This window comes from Mangifera indica, chromosome 18 (genome assembly GCF_011075055.1).
Source record: "Mangifera indica cultivar Alphonso chromosome 18, CATAS_Mindica_2.1, whole genome shotgun sequence".
In the NCBI taxonomy this organism is placed as follows: Eukaryota; Viridiplantae; Streptophyta; class Magnoliopsida; order Sapindales; family Anacardiaceae; genus Mangifera; species Mangifera indica.
In genome coordinates, this window is record NC_058154.1 from 11,561,263 (window position 1) to 11,584,925 (window position 23,663).

The 23,663-nt window shown below is 34.9% G+C and overlaps 1 protein-coding gene, 1 long non-coding RNA gene and 1 pseudogene across 2 annotated transcripts; 2 read left to right on the forward strand and 1 right to left on the reverse strand.

Moving 5' to 3' along the window:
- Positions 1 to 1,208: 1,208 nt before the first annotated feature.
- On the forward strand, positions 1,209 to 2,657 carry LOC123202428. The gene is made up of 3 exons (XR_006498964.1): positions 1,209 to 2,052; positions 2,441 to 2,494; positions 2,597 to 2,657. It is a non-coding gene; the product is annotated as an uncharacterized LOC123202428 (long non-coding RNA).
- An 8,082-nt stretch (positions 2,658 to 10,739) lies between these two features.
- On the forward strand, positions 10,740 to 13,724 carry LOC123201728 (receptor-like protein EIX2). The gene is made up of 4 exons (XM_044617289.1): positions 10,740 to 11,035; positions 11,122 to 12,123; positions 12,580 to 13,579; positions 13,662 to 13,724. The coding sequence occupies exons 1-4, from the start codon at positions 10,740 to 10,742 to the stop codon at positions 13,722 to 13,724; spliced, it is 2,361 nt and encodes a 786-aa protein (XP_044473224.1).
- Positions 13,725 to 14,607: 883 nt separating this feature from the next.
- LOC123201729 lies at positions 14,608 to 16,289 on the reverse strand (annotated as a pseudogene).
- Positions 16,290 to 23,663: the final 7,374 nt, after the last annotated feature.

Below are 23,663 nucleotides of genomic sequence, written 5' to 3' on the forward strand. Positions count from 1 at the left end.
TTGTTAAAACTGATTAATTGAGTTAGATTAGTTTTAAAAAAAATTAATAAAATATCAAACATATTTTTGAAAAAATTAGAAAAATAAAATATGATAATTTATGACTAACTGGCTTTGAATACCCTTAGTTTTGACAATTTATGACAGAGGAAACGATTGGAGGATCATCATCTGGTATCATTATTTGACTTTATTTGTTTTGTTTTATTTGTTATATGCAGAAAAGTGTTTCTATGTGCAATGACAAAAGCCCTATCATATTGAATCAATTGTTTCTCACAAGTGAAGCCATAACTGTTTCATAGATGTCCCTATTTTTTTGTAGTACCGTATATTTGAAATTATACAGAAAACCTTGAGAAAATAAGTTTGAAGACCTCCCCCATGCAATAAATTGTTTTAATTGCAACAATCAATGAAATATTTTATATCTTTTCGTTCTCCATAATGTTGTTCTCTTATTATTTACTTGGAGTCTGCTCTGTTCATGGTTCCTGTTGAAATTACAAGTATTTGAAGATTCCCGGAAATTATTTGCAATTTTTCAAACTGAGAAAGTGTGCCATAAAATCTTGAAAGAAAATTAGAAAATTCAAAGTTCGATTTTGTTGTCCTCTTTTAATAAACTTATTCAGTATCTTTGAAAATCTTGCTGCATTAGTGAAGAGCAAGAAACTGCATGTTAAATATTTTAATAAAATACTATTAATTTTTTATAAGTAAAAATAAATATTAAAGTCAAATTCACATATAACTAACATAATATTTAATGGGGCCAACTAAAATTAGAAGTATCTGCATCTTTTTCCAAGTTGAGCAATTAAAAATTTTTGATCATGTGTAATCGATAGCGATGTCAATTGACTTGGAAGTCAAAACCTTTGTATTTACTCAATTTTTTAAAAACACAGAATTTGAATTCATTCTTGATATTTGTTGATTAAAATTTTTTATTATTACTCAATAAATTCTAGATTTAACTAAAAAATTCAACCATCAACAATTAATAATCTAGAATTTGAGTTCATTCTCGATATAACAAAAATGTATCAGTTTTTGTGTGATTAAATAGTAACTTTGTACGAATTTCACACTTTAATCAAATACAAGGGTATTTTAAAAAATGTTTAGATTTTATGGTATAAATATTTAGTGTAAAAAAATGTGATAAATTTATATAAACAATTAAAAATAATAACAAAAATTTGAATATTTTAATAAAATAATAATTAATCACGTAATAATATAATATCAAAATACTTAAAATTAAATATTCCTTCTGTTTTCTTCCATCAATAACCCCCGTGCAATGGCTGCCAAATCAACTGCTCAGCTTCTTGGAATTTGTTCGGCAAATAGTCAAGATTAGGTTTTGCAATCATTAAAAAAACCCAACAATTTTGACAAGTTCGATTTTGTTGTCCTCTTTTAATTCGTTTATTCAATATCTTTGAAAATCTTGCTGTATTAGCAAAGAGCAAGAAACTTCATGGGGCTTTTCTAGTAATTGTTTGGATTTGAATGGTTCCCAAATCACTTACCAAAAAGCTGTATAAATATCAAACCATTGGTACTGTTCGGGTATGCACATTTCCTTAAAACAAATGAAGCAAACCATGAGAATAGTTGTTGCCTTTGTTTTCATTGCTGTAGCGACCATCAACATTAGCTTCTGCAAAGGAAGCTCTTCTGTTGGTTGCCTTCAAAGCTAGAGACTAGCACTTTTAAGGTTCAAGCAAGATCTCACTGATCCTGTGAATCGGCTTGTCTCTTGGACTTCTGATCATGAAGATTGTTGTACATGGTCTGGTGTTGTCTGTGACAACTTGACGGGCCATGTGCTTAAGCTCAACCTTAGAACTCCCCTAGAGAAAGAGTATTCCACTCCAGCTGAAGTTGAAGCTCGTGATCGGTCAAAATTGTCCGGTAAGATAAATCCGTCCTTGGTTGATTTGAAGCATTTGCGTTCATTGGACTTAAGCGACAACAATTTTGAAGGAGTAGAGATAAATCCGTCTTTGCTGCTTGTTCTGCCTACTTTATAGCATGAATGTTAGTAAATTCTGCTATTTTGTACTATTTGTTTGATTAATCTGTTTGAATTTCTCATGCTATCGGAGCTTTGTGGGATATGAGAATAGGCATTTTGTTGATTTTATACCCGTTGATTCTTACCGTCATATACTGTTGATTGACTTGTGCATAAAATTTCAGAGCTTATTGCTCGTTCATCATGTGGTTATTAACTGTGTGTGAAGTATTTTTATAGCTTCTTTTGTGTATGATATACTGGTCAGCAGTACTGACATTTCTAGTTTAGGCTTTCCAACTAAACATGGCCATTTGCAATAAAGACCTTGAAGCCCACTTTCTGAAGTCTTATTTTTGGATGTTCTTTCTGATCAGATGGAATTTTATTTTCATGTATTAACTGTGTTAGAGGGCTGATGCATCAACTGGTTGGAAGGAATTTACTAGTCCTGATAAAAAGAAAGTAAGCAATCCTATATAATTTCCTTTGAACTATTCATTCATAAGCTTTGCAAGTCAAATAGTTATTCATTTTGATTCGATCTTATTTTTTACTGTTCTGCAGGCATTACTACAACAAAGTTACCAAGCAATCAAAATGGTCAATACCAGATGAGTTGAAGGTGTTTTCCCTATGCTGACTTGTGAACTTATCATTCCTTCTAATATTTGTAGAATCTTTCATTTTCTTGAATATTTTTAAAATGCTTATCATTCCTTTCATTGTCATAACTCCTCATATTTCATTGTCATGACTTTTTGAAGAGTACCGGAGAGTAGGAGTCTTCTACAATTATTTAGTTTGAATATATGACCTAACAAAGCATAGAAATTTTTTTAAGTTATAACCACTCTTTCATGCAGCTCAAAATTTGAAGTTGTATATGTTGAACAAGAATGATGCTTACAAAATAATAATTTTATTAATACTGAAAAATTATTATTTTAAATTTTATTAATACTCACACTTACATAAAAACTCACACCACTCACACACAAAATAATAATTTTAAATTCATTTCATCTATAAAGCTTATATCCTTAGCAAGTCAAGCCTCCTTTTAACAGTATAATAATTTTAAATTCATTTTATGTTATCCATAAATTTCATTTTAGCCTTCTTTACTTTAAATTCATTTCATCTATAAAGCTTATCCTTAGTAAGTCAAGCCTGCAACACTTGTTCATAATATGATCTGATCATTGAATCGTTTGGATATCACAGATTGATTCACAAGTAGGATCATGAATTCTTAAAAGATAAGATTCTTTCTTCATGGAGCATCCTATATCTGAAACTATAAAGATAACCTTCAATATATGATGAATATTTTCATGCTTCAAAGACTTATGCTGCTTCTCCCTTCAATATGACCTGATTCTAGTTCTTTCCTGGAGCTTAATTAATGAATATTAGAATATAAACCCGTGGTTCATTTGTCAATGGATCCTTTTTTTATTCAACTTGGAAGTTAAGAATCCTGACAGGGAATTATTTATGGAAACTTGCCAAGGCAGAAGTTAGAAAAATCAAGGGAAATTGAAATTTTTGCCAACTCACCAACCCTTGGTGATCTCCCCGACCTGTTCTCCCATAGATACACAATTAAGAATTTGAGTTCATTCTTGATTTTTTTCAATTAAAAATCTTTTATTATCACTCACCAAACCATAAATCTAATTAAAAGATCTAACTATCAACAATCAACTATCCAAAATTTGAGTTTATTATTGATATTTTTGCGTAGACAAAAGAAAGATGTTCACTGTATATGATAGAAATGTAGGAGTCTTTGTGTGATTGAACAATAACGAGTCAAATAAGGGGTGCTTTCAGAATTCTTCTCAATTTATGGTAAAAATGTTTGGACGTTTATATGTGTGGTAATTTTGTATATGAGGTTGATTTTTTTGGCCAAAATTTCGGTATTCCCAAAATCAATCCCTTTCTATGTATGTCTTCTTTTAGTTGCCTTGGAGTGCACTCTGTTCAGGGGACCTACTCAATTAACAAGTACTAGAAAATTCTTCTACATTTAGGTCCAAGTCTTACGGGTCTAATTAGTCAATCAAATCAGTGACATAAATAAAATTATATATAGTTATATATTAAATATTTATTGTGTTGTTTTTTCAAGGAGCAAGAAAAAAATAAAACTATCTACACAACTCATGTGTATAGTTTTGTGTACAATCAATGATATATTATTATGTGATTGAGTATTATTTTATCTTTAATTTTAAACTATCTAATCAAATAATGATATGTCATTGGTTGTGTATAAAGTTGTATACGTTGTTTGTGCACATAACATTACTCGCAAGAAAAAGTAGTCGATAAGTTGACAAATTTTTGGGAAAGCTATATTTTATTTTTATTAAGCATATTTATATATAGGAAATACGAATGAGAGTTTCTCTGCAATCTCTTTATGACAAGCTCCTAATTATAAGCCACAAATTGCTTCTCTACATTTTCTCTATGGCAAGCTCCTTATTATGAGCCACAAATTGTTTCCCTACTTCTGCTTCATGACAAGCTCCTAATTATGAACCATAAATTGATTCCCTATAATTTCTCCATGACAAATCACTCAAAACATGAAATGAACATAAAATAATGCTTGACTAAGTATAGCAAGGATTCACATATCTTATTTTGAAAGTCAACAAACACATTGAAAATAAAATAAAATAATACTTGAGCTTCTAGAAGGATGTCAATGGTTAACATATTGAACAACATTAAACATAAATTTATCCAATCCAGTGGTATTTATGACTAATCATATGCAAGAAGAGTACTTTCATCCTTAACGATCTAACCAAATTGAGTAGATACATTCAACCGGTTCAACCTTGAGTCAATCTGATCTAATGAAAAACATGTGTTTACCTTAGCCTAGATGGGATTAAACATCAGGTTCCAGTCAAACTGGTTCAACCGACCAATTTGATCTATGTTTTAGAACAACAACAATGATGTTGAAGAACATTAAGCTCACATGAAAGGAAAGTAGTATAACTTTTAGAAAAGTGTTTTGATGTGCAATTACTAAAGCCTATCATATTGAATCAATTCTTCTCACAAGTAAAACCATAATTGCTTCATTGATGCCCTTTTTTTTAAGCACCATATATTTGAAATTATACAGAAAACCTTGAGAAGATAATTTTGAAGACCTTTCTTATGCAATTAATTGATTTAACAACATTCAATGAAATATTTTGTATCTTTTCATTCTCCAAAATGTTGTCCTCTTATAATTGACTTTGAGACAACCATGAGTGGGAATATAAGTAGTGAAAAAAAGGAGGGCAGTGACGCCTCAACTATATTGATGATGTCACCATACTTTCTTTCGACAAATGATAATCCAAGAAATATTATTACGTAGGTTCAATTAAACGGAGAAAATTATGACGAATAGGCAAGAGCAATAAGGACAACGCTTCGAGCCAAGAAAAAGTATGGGTTCATTGATGGTTCAGTAAAGTAGCCTTTAGAAGATTCTTTGGAGCAAGAAGATTGGTGGACTGTTAACTTCATGCTGGTATCGTGGATATTGAACACAATAGAACTGACATTCCGATCAACCATCACATACATGGAAATCGCAAAGGATCTTTAGGATGATATTAATAAGAGATTTTCTGTAGGGAATGGACCACACATTTATCAGCTCAAAACAAAATTGGTGGAGTGCAAACAACAAGGGATGACCATGGTGAATTATTATGGAAAATTGAAGATGATCTGGGAAGAATTGGGGAACTATAAGCAGAACCCGGTGTACAGATGTGGAGACTGCAAATGTAATATTGGTGTAGAATTCGATAAGAAATGTGAAGAAGAAAGGTTGCATCAATTCTTAATAGGATTAGACGATTCGGTTTATGGAACTGTACGTTCCAATATTTTGAATCAAGCATACGCTATAATGATTTAGGAAGAATGGGTTTGTAATATAACTTGTGGAAAGGAATAACGGAGTGAGCACATAGCTTTTGCTATTCAAATAGGATTGACTTCAAAGGGACGAATTGGAAATAAAGATAAGTCCATGGCATGTACAAACTGTGACAAGCTGGGGCATAACGCTGAGTCATGTTTTTAGCTGATTGGTTATCCAAATTGGTGGGGTGATAGGCCAAAAGGCAATGAATGTGGATTAGGATGTGAACAAAGAGGATCGAAACAATCTACTGACTCAGGTGGTAAAGGACATGGTGGACCAATTAGAGCCAATGCAACAATTATGACATCATAGGAAAGCAAGACAGTTAAGGCAGATAGAGGAAGTTTGAGCGAACTAAGTAGCAAGCAATGGAACATGCTGCTTAATCTTTTAAATGCTCAGAAGGAAGGAAATCAAGGAAGATTGAATGGTACAAAATGGATAATTGACACCGAAGCTTCTCATCATATGGCAGGAAGACTTGAATTAATAAGCAATGTAAAAAATGTTCATCCTGTCCTGATTAGATTGCCAGATGGGAAAGAAACCATGGTAGAAAAGGAAGGAATTGTGATGTTAAATAAATATCTAAAATTGAACGATGTTTTATATGTTCTTAATTTGAAGTGTAACTTGATTTCTATGTCACAACTTATTGAAGAGACAAATTGCACAGTTCTATTCACTAACAAATTTTGGGTAATACAGGACCACAATTCAAGGTGTTGATTGGTATGGGTAAGCAGCGCAAGAGGCTCTATTACTTTTAGGGAATTGAAGGTGTGAAATGTACTAAGGCTTTGAAGACGGTGCAGAAAGATATCTTTGAAATTTGGCATCAAAGGTTAGGACATCCTTCTAATAAGATTATTAGTTTATTGTCGTTTGTTGACCATAGTAATGATAAATACGCTAGTTGTGAAGTTTGTTTTTGAGCAAAACAGAATAGAGAAGAGTTCATGTCCAGTAATAACAAAGCGTCTAGCGTTTTTGAAATGATTCATTGTGATTTGTGAGGTCCTTAAGAAACTCAAACCTTTTGTGGTGCATATTATTTTTTAACAATAGTTGATGATTATTCAAGAAGTGTGTAGGTTTATTTGTTGTAAAATAAATCTGAAGTAGGACAAATTTCTTTGCATTAATACAAAGACAATTTCAAGGTAATGTAAAAATAGTGCGGAGTGACAATAGGACTGAGTTTAGTTGTTTGAATGATTACTTTGTGAAGAATAGGATAATACATTAAACTTCCTGTGTTGGGACCCCTCAACAAAATGGAATAGTGGAATGGAAACACCAACACATACTTAATGTGGCACGTGCACTTTGTTTTCAGGCAAACTTGCCCATTGAATTTTGGGGAGAATATGTGTTAACAATTGCATATTTAATTAATAGAACTCTATCTATGTTGTTGAAAGGCAAAATGCCTTGTGAATTTTTGTATGGTCAAGCTCCTTCATATGAAAATGTTCAAGTGTTTGGATGTTTGGCTTATGCTTTTAACTAACGACAGAAAGGAGATAAATTTGCTAGTCGAAGCCATAAATGTGTGTTTGTTGGATACCCTTTTGGAAAGAAAGGATGGAGCATATGTGATATAGAAATAGGTGAATTGTTTGTTTCAAGAGATGTAGTCTTTGTGGAAAATCAGTTCCCTTATATACATAAAACCAATGATGAACAAGAGAAGACTGGTAAAAACATTGTTAAAGATTGTTTAGGTGAAAAAGAGTTGGAACACTATAGGATGCCTGAATAAGAGAAAAGTGATAAGAGTGATGAACAGTATCAAGACGTGATTGAGCCCAACAACAATACCCGAAATCAAGATATGGTTGTAACATGAGGGGTGGTATCGTCGAAACTAAACAAGATCAACAATCTGAAGTATTACTTGGTCATGGTCACAAGGAGAAATGTGGATTTATTTTGTTATGAGACTTTGTCCTAAACACTGTGAAAGTAATGAGTCTTTCTGTAAACTCACTTGATCATCGACGTTCCTCAGGTAGTCCTTATCCTATTACACAATATGTAAACTGTGATAAATTCTCTATGCATTACTGTGCCTAGTGTTTAACCTAATTCCTTTGTTGAAGCTGTAAAAGATGAACGATGGAGAGGTGCTATGAAGAAGGAAATACAAGTTTTGGAAGATAATGAAACGTGGATTGTAAAGCCATTACCACTCGGTAAGCAAGTAATAGGATGTAAATGGGTGTTTCAGACCAAGTATAATGTAGATGGAACAATTGGACATTACAAAGCCTAATTGGTTATTCTTGGAAATAGGCAAGTTGAAGGAATCTACTATAATGAGACATTTGCACTTGTGGCAAAAATGGTTACAGTTCGTACTTTGCTTACAGTAGCTATAGCTAAAAATTGGGAACTTCATCAGATAGATGTGCATAATGCATTTTTGCATGGAGATCTACAAAAAAAGGTGTACATGTGCATACCCCCTGGCTTTTACGCTCATAAACTAGGAATGCTATGCCATTTGAAGAAGTCTTTGTATAGGCTACGACAGGCTCCTAGATGTTGGTTTGCAAAATTGGCTTCTACTTTAAAGGATTATGGTTTTAGGTAATCTTATTCCGATTATTCCCTTTTCACTTTGCGACAAGGCAAGGTTCAAATCAATGTCCTTGTCTATGTTGATGACATTATTGTGTCAAGTAATAATCATATGACTATACAAATATTTAAGCAGTATTCGAGTAATTGCTTTCATATGAAGTATTTTTTGGCTATTGAAGTTGCACACAGTTCTGATGGAATTTATTTGTGTCAACAAAAATATGCATTGGATATTGTTTTAAAAGTTGGTTTGCTTGGAGCTAGACCAGTCTTTTTCCCAATCGAACAGAATCATAATTTGGCATTGGCCACAGGTGCTTTTCTACGTGATCCAGAGAGCTACAGATATTTGGTTGGTCGACTTATTTATCTTTCGGTCACTCGACTTGAATTATCATATTGTGTACATGCATTGGCTCAGTTTATGCAACAACCTTGAAAAGAACATTGAGAGGCTGCCTTAAGGGTGGTTCGTTACTTGAAAGGAAATCCTGGCCAAGGAATTTTACTCAAATCATAGAGTAATTTGCATCTTTCTGCTTGGTGTGACTCCGATTGGGTGAGTTGTCCTCTGACCCGTCACTCTTTGACTGATTGGTATATTCAACTAGGTAGTTCTCCAATATCTTGGAAGACCAAGAAGTAACAAACTGTTTCTCGATCATCGATTGAAGCAGAATATCTTTTTTTGGCTATGACTACTTGTAAATTAAAATGGTTGCAAAGACTATTATTGTGTCTTGGTGTAGATCATTCGGCTCCTGTACGACTATACTGTGACATTCAGGCGACTTTGCATATTGCCACCAACCCCGTGTTTCATGAGCACATCAAACATATTGAGATCGATTGTCATTTTGTTCATGCTGTGATTCACAGTGGTGTGATTCGACGAACATATGTTCCCACTAGTTCTCAGCCGGCTGACATTTTTACTAAAGCATTGGGTGGTTGCCAATTTGAGCATCTTCTTCGCAAGTTGGGCACTCATAATCTGCATGCTCCAACTTGAGGGGGGGTAATAGAAAATATGAGAAATATTCTCTGTATATTAGTTGTATAGTCTTGTATAGCAAGAAAAATATTAGCTCCTAATTACATGCTTATTTAGGTGGTAGAGATTTTCTTTCCCATATAAGTATTTTCTACTAGCTAAATTAGTTCTTAATTTCCAGGACTGTAATACTATACATTAGGGCTTGATACGAGCTGAGCCGAGCCCGAACAGGGCTCAGCTCATTTTCAGTGAGCACAAGCTCGGGCTCGCCAAGCTCGCTAAACACATGTTCATGTTCGGCTCGTTTCATAATTTTAGTGTTTGGGCTTAGCTCGCTCGTAGTTCTGGTTCGTGTGTTCGAGCTCAGGTTCGCTTTGAGCTCATAATTTGAAGGAACAAACGGTGTCGTTTTTTACTTAAAATTATGTTTTTTTATTTGAGTGAGCGGCTCATGAGCCGAGCTCGGCTCGCTTAACCGGTGTTAGGATTTGGGTTCGTATTCGTTGTTTGCTTAAAATTCAGGCTCAGGCTTAGGCTAGTTCGAGCAAAGCTCATTTCGAGCCTGAACAAGCTCGCTTCGAATCTAGCCCTCCTATACATACGTGTGATTTCTTGGTGAATAAACACAAGACTTTCTCTTCCAAAAACATTGTATTCTCTTTGAAATATTTTCTCAACTCTGTTAATGGGTCCTGCTGTAATTACAAGAACTTGAAGATTCCCGGAAATTATTTGCCATTTTTCAAACAGAGAAAACATTTTATAAAATCTTGAAAGAAAGTTAGAAAAATCAAAGTTCAATTTTGTGGTCCTCTTTTAATTGACTTGGAGTCTACTCTGTTAATGGGGTCCACTGATACTAGAAGTATTTGCATTTTTTTCCAAATTGTGTGATTGTGTTTGTAACTGATAGCAATGCATATTAACTCGGAAGTCAAAACCTTCACTTATTCTTCCTTGTAATTAATTGACAACGAGAGCACGGGATTAAATATCATTAAAATCTTGTTACACTAATAAAGAGCAAGAAAATTCATGGAGCTTTCCCAGTAATTGTTTGGATTTGAATGGTTCCCATGTCAAGTTAGCAAAAAACTGTATAAATAGCAAACCATTGGTGGTGTTCTGGTATGCACATTTCCTTAAAACAAATGAAGCAAACCATGAGAATAGTTGTTGCCTTTGTTTTCATCACTATAGCGACCATCAACATTAGCTTCTGTAGACGAAGCTCTTCTGTTGGTTGCCTCCAAAGCGAGAGACTAGCACTTCTAAGGTTCAAGCAAGATCTCATTGATCCTGCTAATCGGCTTGTCTCTTGGACTTCTGGTGTTGAAGATTGCTGTATATGGTCAGGTATTGTCTGTGACAATTTGACGGGCCATGTGCTTGAGCTCAACCTTAGGACTGCCCCACTGAATGAGTATGCAACTCCAGCTGAAGATGAAGCTTACGAGAGGTCAAAGTTGTACGGTAAAATAAATCCCTCTTTGCTTGATTTGAAGCATTTGCGTTCCTTGGACTTGAGCGACAACAATTTTGAAGGATTCCCAGATTTCTTGGATCTATGCAGAATTTAAGGTACCTCAATCTATCTCTGAATTCGTTCCAGGGTGTGATTCCTCCCCAACTTGGAAATCTCTCTAATTTACAGGTTCTTTGCATGGGTGATTACTGGCGAAGCATGTTACCTGTTGAAAATTTTTGGTGGTTATCTCGTCTTTCTTTTTTGAAACACCTTGATTTGGATGGTGTGGATCTTAGCAATTCCTCTGATTGGTTGCAAGTGATACACACTCTCCCTTCCTTAGTGGTGATAAAATTATCATACTGTAAACTTCATCACTTTCCTCCCAAACCTATAGCAAATTTTTCATCTCTTGCCTCCCTTGATCTAAGTGGAAATCATTTTGAAGGTCCAATCCCTGATGGACTTCAAAACTTGACTTCCTGTAGACATCTTGATTTATCTTATAATCTTTTCAATTCCTCAATGCCTAGTTGGTTGTACAGACTTAGAAATCTTGAGGAACTTTTCCTTTGGGGCAATTTCTTGCAAGGCTCAATGGATGGCCTAGGAAACCTGTCATCTATCAAAGCACTTGATCTCTCACAAAATAATTTTGAAGGAGGAATGCCAGTATCATTTGGAAGACTTTGCAACTTGAGATCAATATTTCTCGTAGGAGATAGATTGAATGAGGAAATATCTCAAGCCTTGAATATTTTCTCTAAATGTGTTGCAAAAGTCGTAGAGTCCTTGGACTTCACCGATGCTCATCTTTTTGGTCCATTGACCTATCAACTTGGACGGTTTAAAAATTTAAAATCTCTTTCTTTAGTTAACAACTCAATTTCAGGTCCTATTCCAAGGTCATTAGGAGAACTTTCATCCTTAGAAATTCTATATCTTTCGTATAACCAATTCAACGGAACTCTTTCTGAAATCCACTTTAACAATCTCACAAGACTGATCGGATTAGGAGCATCTGGAAATTCATTAACGTTTAAATTCCCTCCTCAGTGGGTTCCTCCATTTAAACTTCTGTACTTAGGATTAGGTTCTTGTCATTTAGGCCCCAATTTTCCATCTTGGCTTCATTCACAAAGGAGTTTGTTTTACCTTGATATATCCAACTCAAGCATTTTTGACACTATTCCACAATATTTGTTTAAATTTCCATTAACATTTTTAAATCTCTCACACAACAAATTCTGTGGGGAGATTCCAAATTTAATCGAGTCAAATCAACTTGATGTTCTTGACTTGAATTCAAATAATCTATCAGGCCCTTTACCTCAGACACCCATAAATATGTATATACTCGATCTTTCCAATAATGCTTTTTTAGGATCCATATACGCTTAGCTGTGTAATGAGATGAATGAGTCAAAAAGTTCGATGGAAATACTCATCCTCAATAAAAACTTCTTATCAGGGGAATTACCTGATTGTTGGATGAATTGGAAACACTTAAAAGTTCTAAATTTAGATAACAATAGATTCACTGGAACCCTTTCTCCTTCTATTGGGTCTTTAACTTCTCTTCAGTCATTAAACCTTCGCAAAAACAACTTTGTTGGGGAGGTACCTTTGTCACTTCAGAACTGTACAAAGTTAGTTAAACTTGATCTTGGTGAAAATGAGTTTGTTGGAAGTGTCTCTGCATGGATAGGAGAAAGATTTTCAAGAATAAAGATTCTCATCCTTCGATCAAATAAGTTTCAAGGTCTTTTACCAAGGGAACTTTGCCATCTCACTTCTCTACAAATCTTAGATTTGGCTTATAACAATTTATTTGGAAACATACCAAGGTGTATCAGTAACTTCAGCACCATGATGAGAAAGAGTGAAATGGATGATGATATAGAGTACCTGTCTAATGATTATTTTAATTTAAGTTTTATAGAGGATGCATTACTTGTGAATAAAGGTGAAATGGCTAAATATAGTACAATTTTGAAATTTGTAAGGAAGATAGATCTTTCAAAAAATAACTTCTCTGGAGGCATCCCTATGGGAGTGACGGATCTTTCAACGTTGCAATCACTGAATTTGTCTCACAATTCTTTGACCGGCAAAATTCTGGAGAACATTGGTGCTATGAGTTCTCTAGAGTCCATTGATTTTTCTGGAAATCAACTTTCTGGTGAAATCCCACAAAGCATTTCAAATCTAACATTTTTAAGTGTCCTGAACTTATCCAACAACAAACTTTCTGGAAGAATTCCTTCAAGCACTCAACTACGAACCTTTAGTGCATCTTCTTTTACTGGCAATGAACTTTGTGGTCCCCCTCTTTCTAATAATTGCACAGTGAGCGTTCCAAACAGAGGAGAAAAAGAACGTAATGAAGATGGAGTAGACTGGTTTTATGTAAGTATGGCTCTTGGATTTGTGGTGGGATTCTGGAGTTTTATAGGACCTCTATTCTTCAACAGGAGATGGAGGTGCATGTATTTCCAATTCCTGAATCGCCTCCAGGACAAACTGGGCAGTGTTGTAAGAAAATGTTATTAGACTTTTTGTGTTTCTATTTTGATCTTTGAATGTTTGGAGCTAATGTATTTTGTATTTTCTACAGAAAGATGTTATTAGTGGTTATGATATTTGTACTAATTTCCATTTGAGTTTAGCACTCAAATGATGATATTTGTATTTTCTACAGAAAGATGTAAAGTTGCAATTTATGAAATAAAATGATGGAATAATATTTTGATGCAAGTTATAACCACTCTTTCTTGCAAGCTCAAAATTTCAAGTTATAAAGAACAACTGAAATTAATAAACTCGTTTTATCTATAAATTTCATTGGAGCCTTCTTTATTGTAAATTCATCTCATCTATAAAGCTTATCTTTAGTAAGTCAAGCCTTCAACATTTGTTCATAATATAGCTTTAATCAAAAGCCCTATAATAGAAGATCAAGACTTCTTTTTATGAGAGTTTTGGAAATTTACTTATTATTGCGAATCATTTCAGGTTTCCCTCTTTTACACCTTGCCAGGAAAACACAGAATGTGTAATCTGTAAAATCTGTTGACTACAGCAACACAAGGGAATCCAAAGGTCAACTGAAGATAGGAAGTACTTTCGATAAATCAAAGAGGCTCATATACATTGAATGAATAGTGCCCCAACAAAGAAAATTTGCCAACAAATGGAATTCTGAAACAACCGAACCAGTGCCATATCCTTATACCCTGCTCTACCGACCTGTATCTAAATGGCCTCAGTCAACACATACTCAAAGTTGACAGGACTTTAATGGTATAAACCGAGGATTTGCATCTCAACTGTGGATAAACATGTATAAACACATTTTTTTGCCCACATCAACTGTCGTTATTTTCATTTACCTTGAAAGATGGCACATAATATTCTCATGGGAAAAATGGCTTAAAAGCTTAACATATATCCATGAACATCATAACTGTGTAGGATGGCAAAAGTGGAAAAGGAGATATATGATACCTTTTTGCACTTTATCTTTTGGGTATCCACGAATGACATTTTGATTCAATAGAATTTTATTGAAAGAGGAAACATCCAACTGATGAGGTGATTGAAGACACACAGGGGAACCAATACCATCGTCTGCCATCTCTGTGGCCAATCATAGCAAAACCTTCCTGTATATCAAACAGTAAGGATTTATGAGTCCAATGCATCCAACCATACAAGTGACCAACATAAGCAAAACAATATATATATATTTAGTAGTACAAAATATGAAGGCCAATGATAGCAAGAACTTACGTCTAACAACCACCAAGTGCATCAATGGCACAACCAATTGTCCACGAAAGCAGTCTCTCTACCTCATCAACGGTTACAAAACCTTGAGCCTAAAAGAGCCAAAAGGGTAATGAACTTGGATATTTTTCAACTGGTAAACCATTATTCCACTCAGAAGAGTAAAGAAAGACAAATTTTTCATGTTTTTGCCGACATTCCAAAAAGAATTTTGAATATGGAATCGTATAAAGAAAATGGTTATAACCTGGGCCAACTTCAAATTTTGATTATGGTCTTTGTTCAACTCAGTAGGAACAGAGCGGACAAGCTTTTTCTTTCCAGCGGAAATCACCTCAAAACCACTACCCATTACCTGGATAAATTTAAGCATTGGGTGTTTATTTATCGATCACCATAATTTCATCAACATGAAATGTACCCAAAATAGGCTTAATTTCATTACCTTCAGCTTACTTATGGCACGCACGCAGTCATCCTCAGATGCAGCTTCACGATCACTTTTTCGCCTCAGCCGGAGGAGATTGCAGAGTTCCTGCATGTTGATTAGACCTCCATTGTGTGGTCTTGTTGCCAAGCAAATCTCAACAATTTGTACCCCCGTCTAGCCAAGCCGCTATATTTCAGTATAAACATTCTATGAAATCGTGAATGTAACTTTGTACAAGTAGGTATAACGAGCACATCATTGATAAAACCTATAGGTGGAGTTATTTAGAAGTCACAGACAAAGATATACAGCTACGTGCAGAAACTTGTAGCTGCAATGCCAAAAAGTTCAGCTGATTTAATTTAAAAGGTAAGAAGCCAGCTACCACAAAAAACATGATTCTTATGATTGAATTAAACAGATAAGAGGAAACATGGAGACCTGGTTCTAATTTTAGGATATGAAGAACCAAATCAGGCTTCCTATTATTATATCACAGAGAACACAATCTATTCAGGGATGTTCTCCCCAATTCACGCAGCATAACAACCTTTTCCTCGGCAGAAATTTCCATTAAATTATGAGCACATTAGGCAGGAACATCCTACACTCACTCGAACATGAAATTGCAGTTTCCTGTTGGTAAGAAGAGGAACAAAATCATCAATTTACAGATTGCAAATTTCAGTCGTTCCTTCAAAAATAAACTAATAATAAGATCAAGTAATAGCCAATTTACTAAAAGGAGTCTTAGAGAGGTTATAAAAGGAATCTTAGGCATTTACATGCATCCAGAATTTTTTCAACATTTACATAACATCACACCTTAAAAAACTATTGTCATGACTCATGAGATATGGACCGATATTAAATATGACACTAATCAAGTTCATAATAGAAACCACCAATCCCTAAAAGCTCTGCCCAGAAACTCTTATTTCACGCCAAGGGATCCACTCCAACTTTTGCACACATCTCATGAAACTGCGACCTGACTGTGTGGTTCTTGCGTAGATCATTCTGCATCAACCCATTTCAACTATTAGCTCAAATCGTATTTTTCAATATGTGATATTCAGCAATAGATGATGTTGATATATCCATCAATCAAAAATCATATTTTTCAGGATCTGTTCTACCCTGAATTCATTTACTTTCGTTTTAATTCATTATAGAGAAAGAATACTCTGTTACTGGGATGCTTGTACCCTTTTCAGGACACTGGCTGTTTCTGGGCAATGCCAAAAGCTTAATCATTGAATCATGTGGATGTCACCAGTAGGATCACAAATTCTTCTAACATAAGATTCTTTCCTCATATTTGAAACTGTAAAGATATCCTTGAATATATGGTTAGACAAGAAGAAATATATGATAAAGATTTTCCCATTATAGGAACAGACATCCATCTAAACTTGGATCTGGATGGCTCACCCAAAACAAGATCTAGCACTTTTTGGCTAGCCCATTGGTTCACCTAGGTTTTAACTCAAGGTTCTAACTTCTTTTAGCTCAACCCATCATGCTCAGACAAGTCTTGAATCAAGAGACTCTGATACCATATTAGAAATTTGGGATCTTTTAGACTTGGAGTGTGGATAACTGTTAGCAAGTTGAGCTTGTTTATATTTTTTTGTTAAATAATCCAAGTCAGCAGTGGTAGTTTAAAATGTGTGATGATCCTGCTTTTAAGGTTTTTGGAAGTTTTTTACTGTATCAAGTATGGCTAACATTTATTAAAGTATGGTGTAAAAGCTTGTATCTTATCAAATATATATGTATAAAAATCCTATATCAATGAGATACGAAAATTACTAGTTTTTTCTTCCATGCTCTGTGCTTTGTGTTCTTCTGGAAAAATCTGCTTCCAGTTTTTTCTTCTTCTTGGTTTAGCATCTAATTCTGTCTTTTGGTTCAGCATCACAACATGGTATCAGAGCATAATTAGATCTTAAAGGGCTGTGTTGGCTGAAATTAAATTTCTTGATAAGTTTTTTCAGAATTGATTTGCTTGATGGCTTCATCCTCTTCTTCCTTGTCTCCACCTGTATACAATGGAGAAAACTATCATATTTGGGCAGTAAAGATGAAAGCCTTCCTTAGAGGAGTTGGATTGTGGCAGTATGTCGAGGAGGAAAAGCAGCCTCCTCCTTTGGGGCCGAATCCTACTCTAAATCAAATCAGACTGCATGAAGAGGAGGTAACTAAAGCTCCTAGAGCACTGTCCATTCTTCATCAAGGTGTAACAGATGCAGTATTCACAAAGATTGTTGCTTGTGAAACTGCCAAAGAGGCCTGGGACAAGCTCCAAGAGGACTCCCAGGGCAATGAAAGGTCAAGGCAGATGATGGCCTTGAATCTTAGAAGAGAGTTTGAAGTACTTAAGATGAAGGAGACCGAATCCATACAAGAATATGTTGACAGAACCATGAAGATTGTTAATCAGATTAGATTGATGGGAGAAAAGTTATCTGATGAAAGGATTGTTGAAAAAATCTTGGTGAGCATTCCGGAAAGGTATGAGGCCAAGATATCTTCTCTTGAAGACTCCAAAAATTTTTCAGAGTTAACTTTAGCTGAAGTGGTTAATGCCTTGAAAGCTCAAGACCAAAGAAGAGCTTTAAGAAGGCAAGAAGAAACCATAGAAGGAGCTTTCAGTGCTAAAACAAATGAGAAGAAGTTTAACAACAGTCCTCACAAAAAATTCTTTGGTGAAAAAAAGGAAAAATGGAAACAAGCTGGAAGTGAGAGCCAGAAATTTGGAGATAAGAAAGGAAGGTATCAACCATGTCCTCATTGCAAAAAAAGAGGCCACTCTCCAAATTTTTGTTGGTACAGACCTAATGCTAAATGTAGGATCTGTAACCAATTTGGACATGTTGATAAAGTCTGCAAAAGTAAAGAAAGCAGCCCATTTCAGCAAAGTCAGCAAGTCCAGGAAGTGGAGAAGCAAAATGAAACAAGTGAGCAGTTGTTTATGGTGTCCAATTGTGACATGGCAGAAGAACATTCCACTTGGCTAATAGATAGTGGATGTTCAAACCATATGACATATGATAGCGATTTATTGGTGAAGCTTGACTGCACTTACACCTCCAAAGTGAAGATCAGAAATGGTGAGCTGCTAGATGTAAAAGGAAAAAGTGCAGTCCTCATTGAGTCTCCAACAGGCATTAAGGTGATTAATGATGTTCTTTATGTTCCTCAAATCAATCATAACTTATTAAGTGTTGCTCAAATGTTAGAGAAAGGTTATGCATTGCATTTTGAAAATAAAACATGTGTTATAGCTGATCCTGAAGGAAATAGATTAATGACTGTAAAAATGCATGATAAAAATTTCAGCATTAATTGGAGACATACTAGCTATAATGCTTATCAACTCAATGAAGTGAATTCCACTCTTTGGCACAAAAGACTTGGCCATTTTAATTACACTACATTGAGTAAGATGCATTCTCAGCATATAGTTCAAAATTTACCTGCTATGAGTGAATGTGACAAAGTTTGTGAAGTTTGTCAACTAGGAAAACAAACCAAACTTCCTTTCTCAAGCAGCACCTCTAAAGCTTCTGGAAAACTTCAGCTAGTTCACTCAGACTTATGTGGCCCTATGAGCACTCCTTCTTTGAATGGAAGCAAGTATTTTCTGATTTTCATAGATGACTATTCAAGGCTCACCTGGATTTACTTTCTGAAGCAAAAATCTGAAGTTTTAAGTAAGTTCAAAGTGTTCAAGGCAGAGGCTGAAAAGCAATCAGATTGTATGTTGAAGGTACTTAGGTCTAACAATGGATCAGAGTACACTTCCAATGAATTTAATTCCTTCTGCAAGGATGAGGGAATTTTGCACCAATTGACAACTCCTTATACTCCACAGCAAAATGGAGTAAGTGAGAGGAAAAACAGGACAATTATGGAGATGACTCGATGCTTAATGATTGAAAAGAAACTTCCTCAAATGTTCTGGGCTGAAGCTGCAAATACTTCAGTTTATTTGTTAAACATGCTGCCTACAAAAGCTTTGGATTATAAAACAGCCTTTGAAGCATGGCATGGTTTCAAGCCATCAGTTGAACATTTAAAAGTCTTTGGGTGTGTTTGCTATGTACACATACCCAAGGAAAAAAGAACTAAGTTGGATGCCAAATCTGAATCTGGAATTTTTGTTTGCTATAGCAACCTATGTAAAGGGTACAGAATATATAATCCTTTGACTGAAAAGATGATAATCAACAAGAATGTTAAATTTGAGGAGGAGGCTACTTGGAACTGGAAGAGTGAGAAAGAAAATTCAGCTAAGTCAGAACTTGAACCTTTGAAAACAAGAGATGAATTCTGCTCAAGTGATGAAGAAGAAATTCCAACAGCTAGATGGAGATCTTTAAATGAAGTTTACAACAGGTGCAATGTGGCAGTTGCTGAACCTACCTGTTTTGATGATGCTATAAATCAAAAAGGGTGGAAAACAGCCATGGAATCAGAATTGGAAATGATTAACAAGAATGCAACTTGGAGCTTGGTTGATAGACCTGAAGATCACAAAGTCATAGGAGTAAAATGGATTTATAGAACCAAGTACAATCCAAATGGTTCCATAAACAAACTCAAAGCTAGATTAGTTCTAAAAGGATATCTTCAACAACCTGGAATAGATTACTTTGATACATTTGCACCTGTGGCCAGGTATGATACAATCAGAATGCTAATTGCTTTGGCTGCAAAAATGGAATGGAAAATCTATCACCTGGACATTAAATCAGCATTCCTAAATGGGGTTCTAAATGAAGACATCTTTGTTGAACAACTTGATGGCTTTAAAATATCAGGTCAGGAAGAAAAAGTATACAAATTGCATAAGGCCCCTTTATGGTCTCAAGCAAGCCCCCAAGGCTTGGTATTGCAAAATTCATTATTATTTGCTGGATCAAGGATTTGAGTGTAGCTTGAATGAATCCACCCTATATGTGATGAAGAAAAGGAATCACTTGGAGTTAGTTGTTTCATTGTATGTTGATGACATCTTAGTGACAGGAGGAGACTCAAGTTCAGTAGCCAAATTTACTGAATGCATGAAAACAGAGTTTGACATGACTGAGCTGGGTAAAATGAAATATTTTTTAGGTATGGAGGTGGATCAGAAAATAAATGGTATTTTCATTTCACAAAGAAAATATGTGCATGATCTTCTTAAAAGGTTTCACATGAAGCATTGTAAACTTGTCTCTACTCCTCTGGTGGTGAATGAAAAATTCAGAGAAGCTGACTCAGATGTGAAAACTGAAGCTGCTGTATATAGAAGCCTAATTGGTTCCTTATTGTACCTATGCTCTACCAGGTCAGATATCATGTTTCCCACATCTTTTCTGTCAAGGTTCATGCAATCACCTGGAAAGAATCATATGTGTGCTGCTAAAAGAGTTCTCAGATACATAAAGGGAACTGAAAATTTTGGCCTCTGGTATTCAACACATGAAAGCAGAAATTTGTTGGGATACTCAGACAGTGACTGGGCTGGAAGCTTGGAAGACTTTAAGAGTACTTCAGGCTATTGTTTCTCTTTTGGAAGTGCTGTGTTTTGCTGGAATTCAAAGAAACAAGATGTTATTGCTCAATCTTCTGCTGAGGCAAAATATGTAGCACCTGCAGTGCAACAAACCAAGCCAAATGGTTGATGAAATTACTTACTGATTTAAATCAAGATCAGCAAGAATGTGTCACCATATATGTAGACAGCAAGGCAGCCCTTGCTATCACAAAAAATCCAGTTCTTCATGGAAGAACAAAGCACATCAATGTCAAATATCATGCAATCCGAGAGGCTGTAAGACTTGGAGAAATAACTTTGATGCATTGCAGCTCTAAAGAACAATTAGCTGATATCATGACTAAAGCACTTCCTAAAGCTCAATTTGAGTTACTTAGGATGAGACTTGGACTTGTTCCAAACAGCTCAAAGGAGGAGTGTTAGCAAGTTGAGCTTGTTTATATTTTTTTGTTAAATAATCCAAGTCAACAGTGGTAGTTTAAAATGTGTGATGATCCTGCTTTTAAGGTTTTTGGAAGCTTTTTACTGTATCAAGTATGGCTAACATTTATTAAAGTATGGTGTAAAAGCTTGTATCTTATCAAATATATATGTATAAAAATCCTATATCAATGAGATACGAAAATTACTAGTTTTTTCTTCCATGCTCTGTGCTCTGTGCTCTGTGTTCTTCTGGAAAAATCTGCTTCCAGTTTTTTCTTCTTCTTGGTTCAGCATCTAATTGTGTCTTTTGGTTCAGTATCACAACAATAACATCTTTATTAATGATGAGCTTTAACTTATTTTGGGTTCCAATTGTTAAAATGACTTAATCCAATCTAATCCAACAAATCAGATCATTTTTTACTTGTATGTAATTTATTATCATGTTTAGTGCCACAATTGTTTTCCTCCTTTGATTTGGATTCATTTACCATTATGCACCTTCTAGCTATGGCTTATGGGTACTTATTTTCCAAGGTATTGTGAAATTTGTCTTCTATTAGTATATATTTGCATCAAGTTTTATTCTGTGGATTAATTATTGATTTCTATAAAAAGAGTAAATTATTAATTTGCTTTGATGTTTACATTCTTGTTATTTCCATATATACTTGTGGGACTTCCATTGCATAAAGGTGCTTACAGGTACATGCTCTGCTACTCTATTGAGAGGTAGGATTTGCTGTGGTTCTTTGCTGCTTGCTCTACCTACTTATAGCATGAATGTTAGTAAATTCTGCCATTTTGTACTATTTGTTTGATTGTTATGATAATCTGTTTGACTTTCTCATGCCATCGGAGCTTCGTGGGATATGAGAATAGGCATTTTGTTGATTTTATACCTTTTGATTCTCGATGTCATATACTGTTGATTGACTTGTGCATAAAATTTCAGAAATTATTGCTCGTTCATCATGTGGTTATTAACTGTGTGTGAAGTATTTTTAAAGCTTCTTTTGTGTATGATACACTGCTCAGGGGTACTGACATTTCTAGTTTAGGCTTTCCAACTAATCATGGCCATTTGCAATGAAGACCTTCAAGCCCGCTTTCTGAAGTCTTATTTTAGGATGTTCTTTCTGATCAGATGGAATTATCACTTATTTTTATGTATTAACTGTGGCAGAGGGCTGGTGCATCAACTGGCTGGAAGGAATTTACTGGTCCTGATAAGAGAAAGTAAGCAATCCTATATAATTTCCTTTGAACGATTCATTCATAAGCTTTGCAAGTCAAATAGTTATTCATTTTGGTTTGATCTTATTTTTTTACTGTTCTGCAGGTATTGCTACGACAAAATTACCAAGCAATCAAAATTGTCAATACCAGATGAGTTAAAGGTGTGTTCCCTATGCTGACTTATGAACTTATCATTCCTTCTAATGTTTGTCGAATCTTTCATTTTCTTGAGTATTTTTAAAATGCTTATCATTCCTTTGAATATTTTGTTGAAATCTTTCATTCTCTTGATCATTTTTAAAATGTCTTTTTAGTTGGCCTGTGAACAAGCAGAAAAGCTTCCCATGAAAGGAACAATGCCAGAAGCATCTGCTAATTCTCCAGTACTAGCTTCTATTCCTTCCTCTGTGGTTCAAGCACCATCTAGTGTTGATAACTCTTCTTGCTCTATTCAAGAGGTAGAATTCAGCCCAATGGCTGTTGCACCAGTTGTTGCTGTTGACGACATACAACCTGCAGCAGCTTCTGGATCATCAGAATTACCCATTGTAGCTTCTCCTGTCTCAGCCAATGCAGATGGAGTTCGGACAACTATAGATTCTATTGCACCAGCAACAACTGTTTCTGGGAGTGAGGGAGTTTCTGTACCTGTCAATGCAATTGTGGAAACGATGTACTCACATTTGACTGGTTTTCTTTGCTGTGGTTATAGTTCTGCAATTGGCATGTTGAATGCTATCTTACTGTCAAATGTTGTAGGAATAATTCCAGCAACTTGTCAGCTCAGGATGTTGTTACGTCTGCAGACGAAGGCCTTGCACAAGATAAAGAAGTATATGCTTTTTTAACAAAAATATTAAATGCTTGTTAATATGCCTACCTACAAGTTATTACTACTTGATATGCCGAATCATGAAGTTGATGATTTCGTCTCCAGGAAACCAGGAAAGATGTGGTGGCAGTTAAAAAAGTTCATGATTCATCGGAAGAGAAGACAATTGAGCAGGAGCACTTAACTTATGCCAATAAACTGGTATGTTGTGGCACTTTATATTTTCCAGTCTATTTTTTTTGCTTTCCTGGGTGTTAACATTATTGATGCTTTCTGCCTTTCAATATGTAAGGAGGCTAAGAATGCATTTAAAGCACTTTTGGTGCCTGCAAATGTTGGGTCTGACTGGACTTGGGAT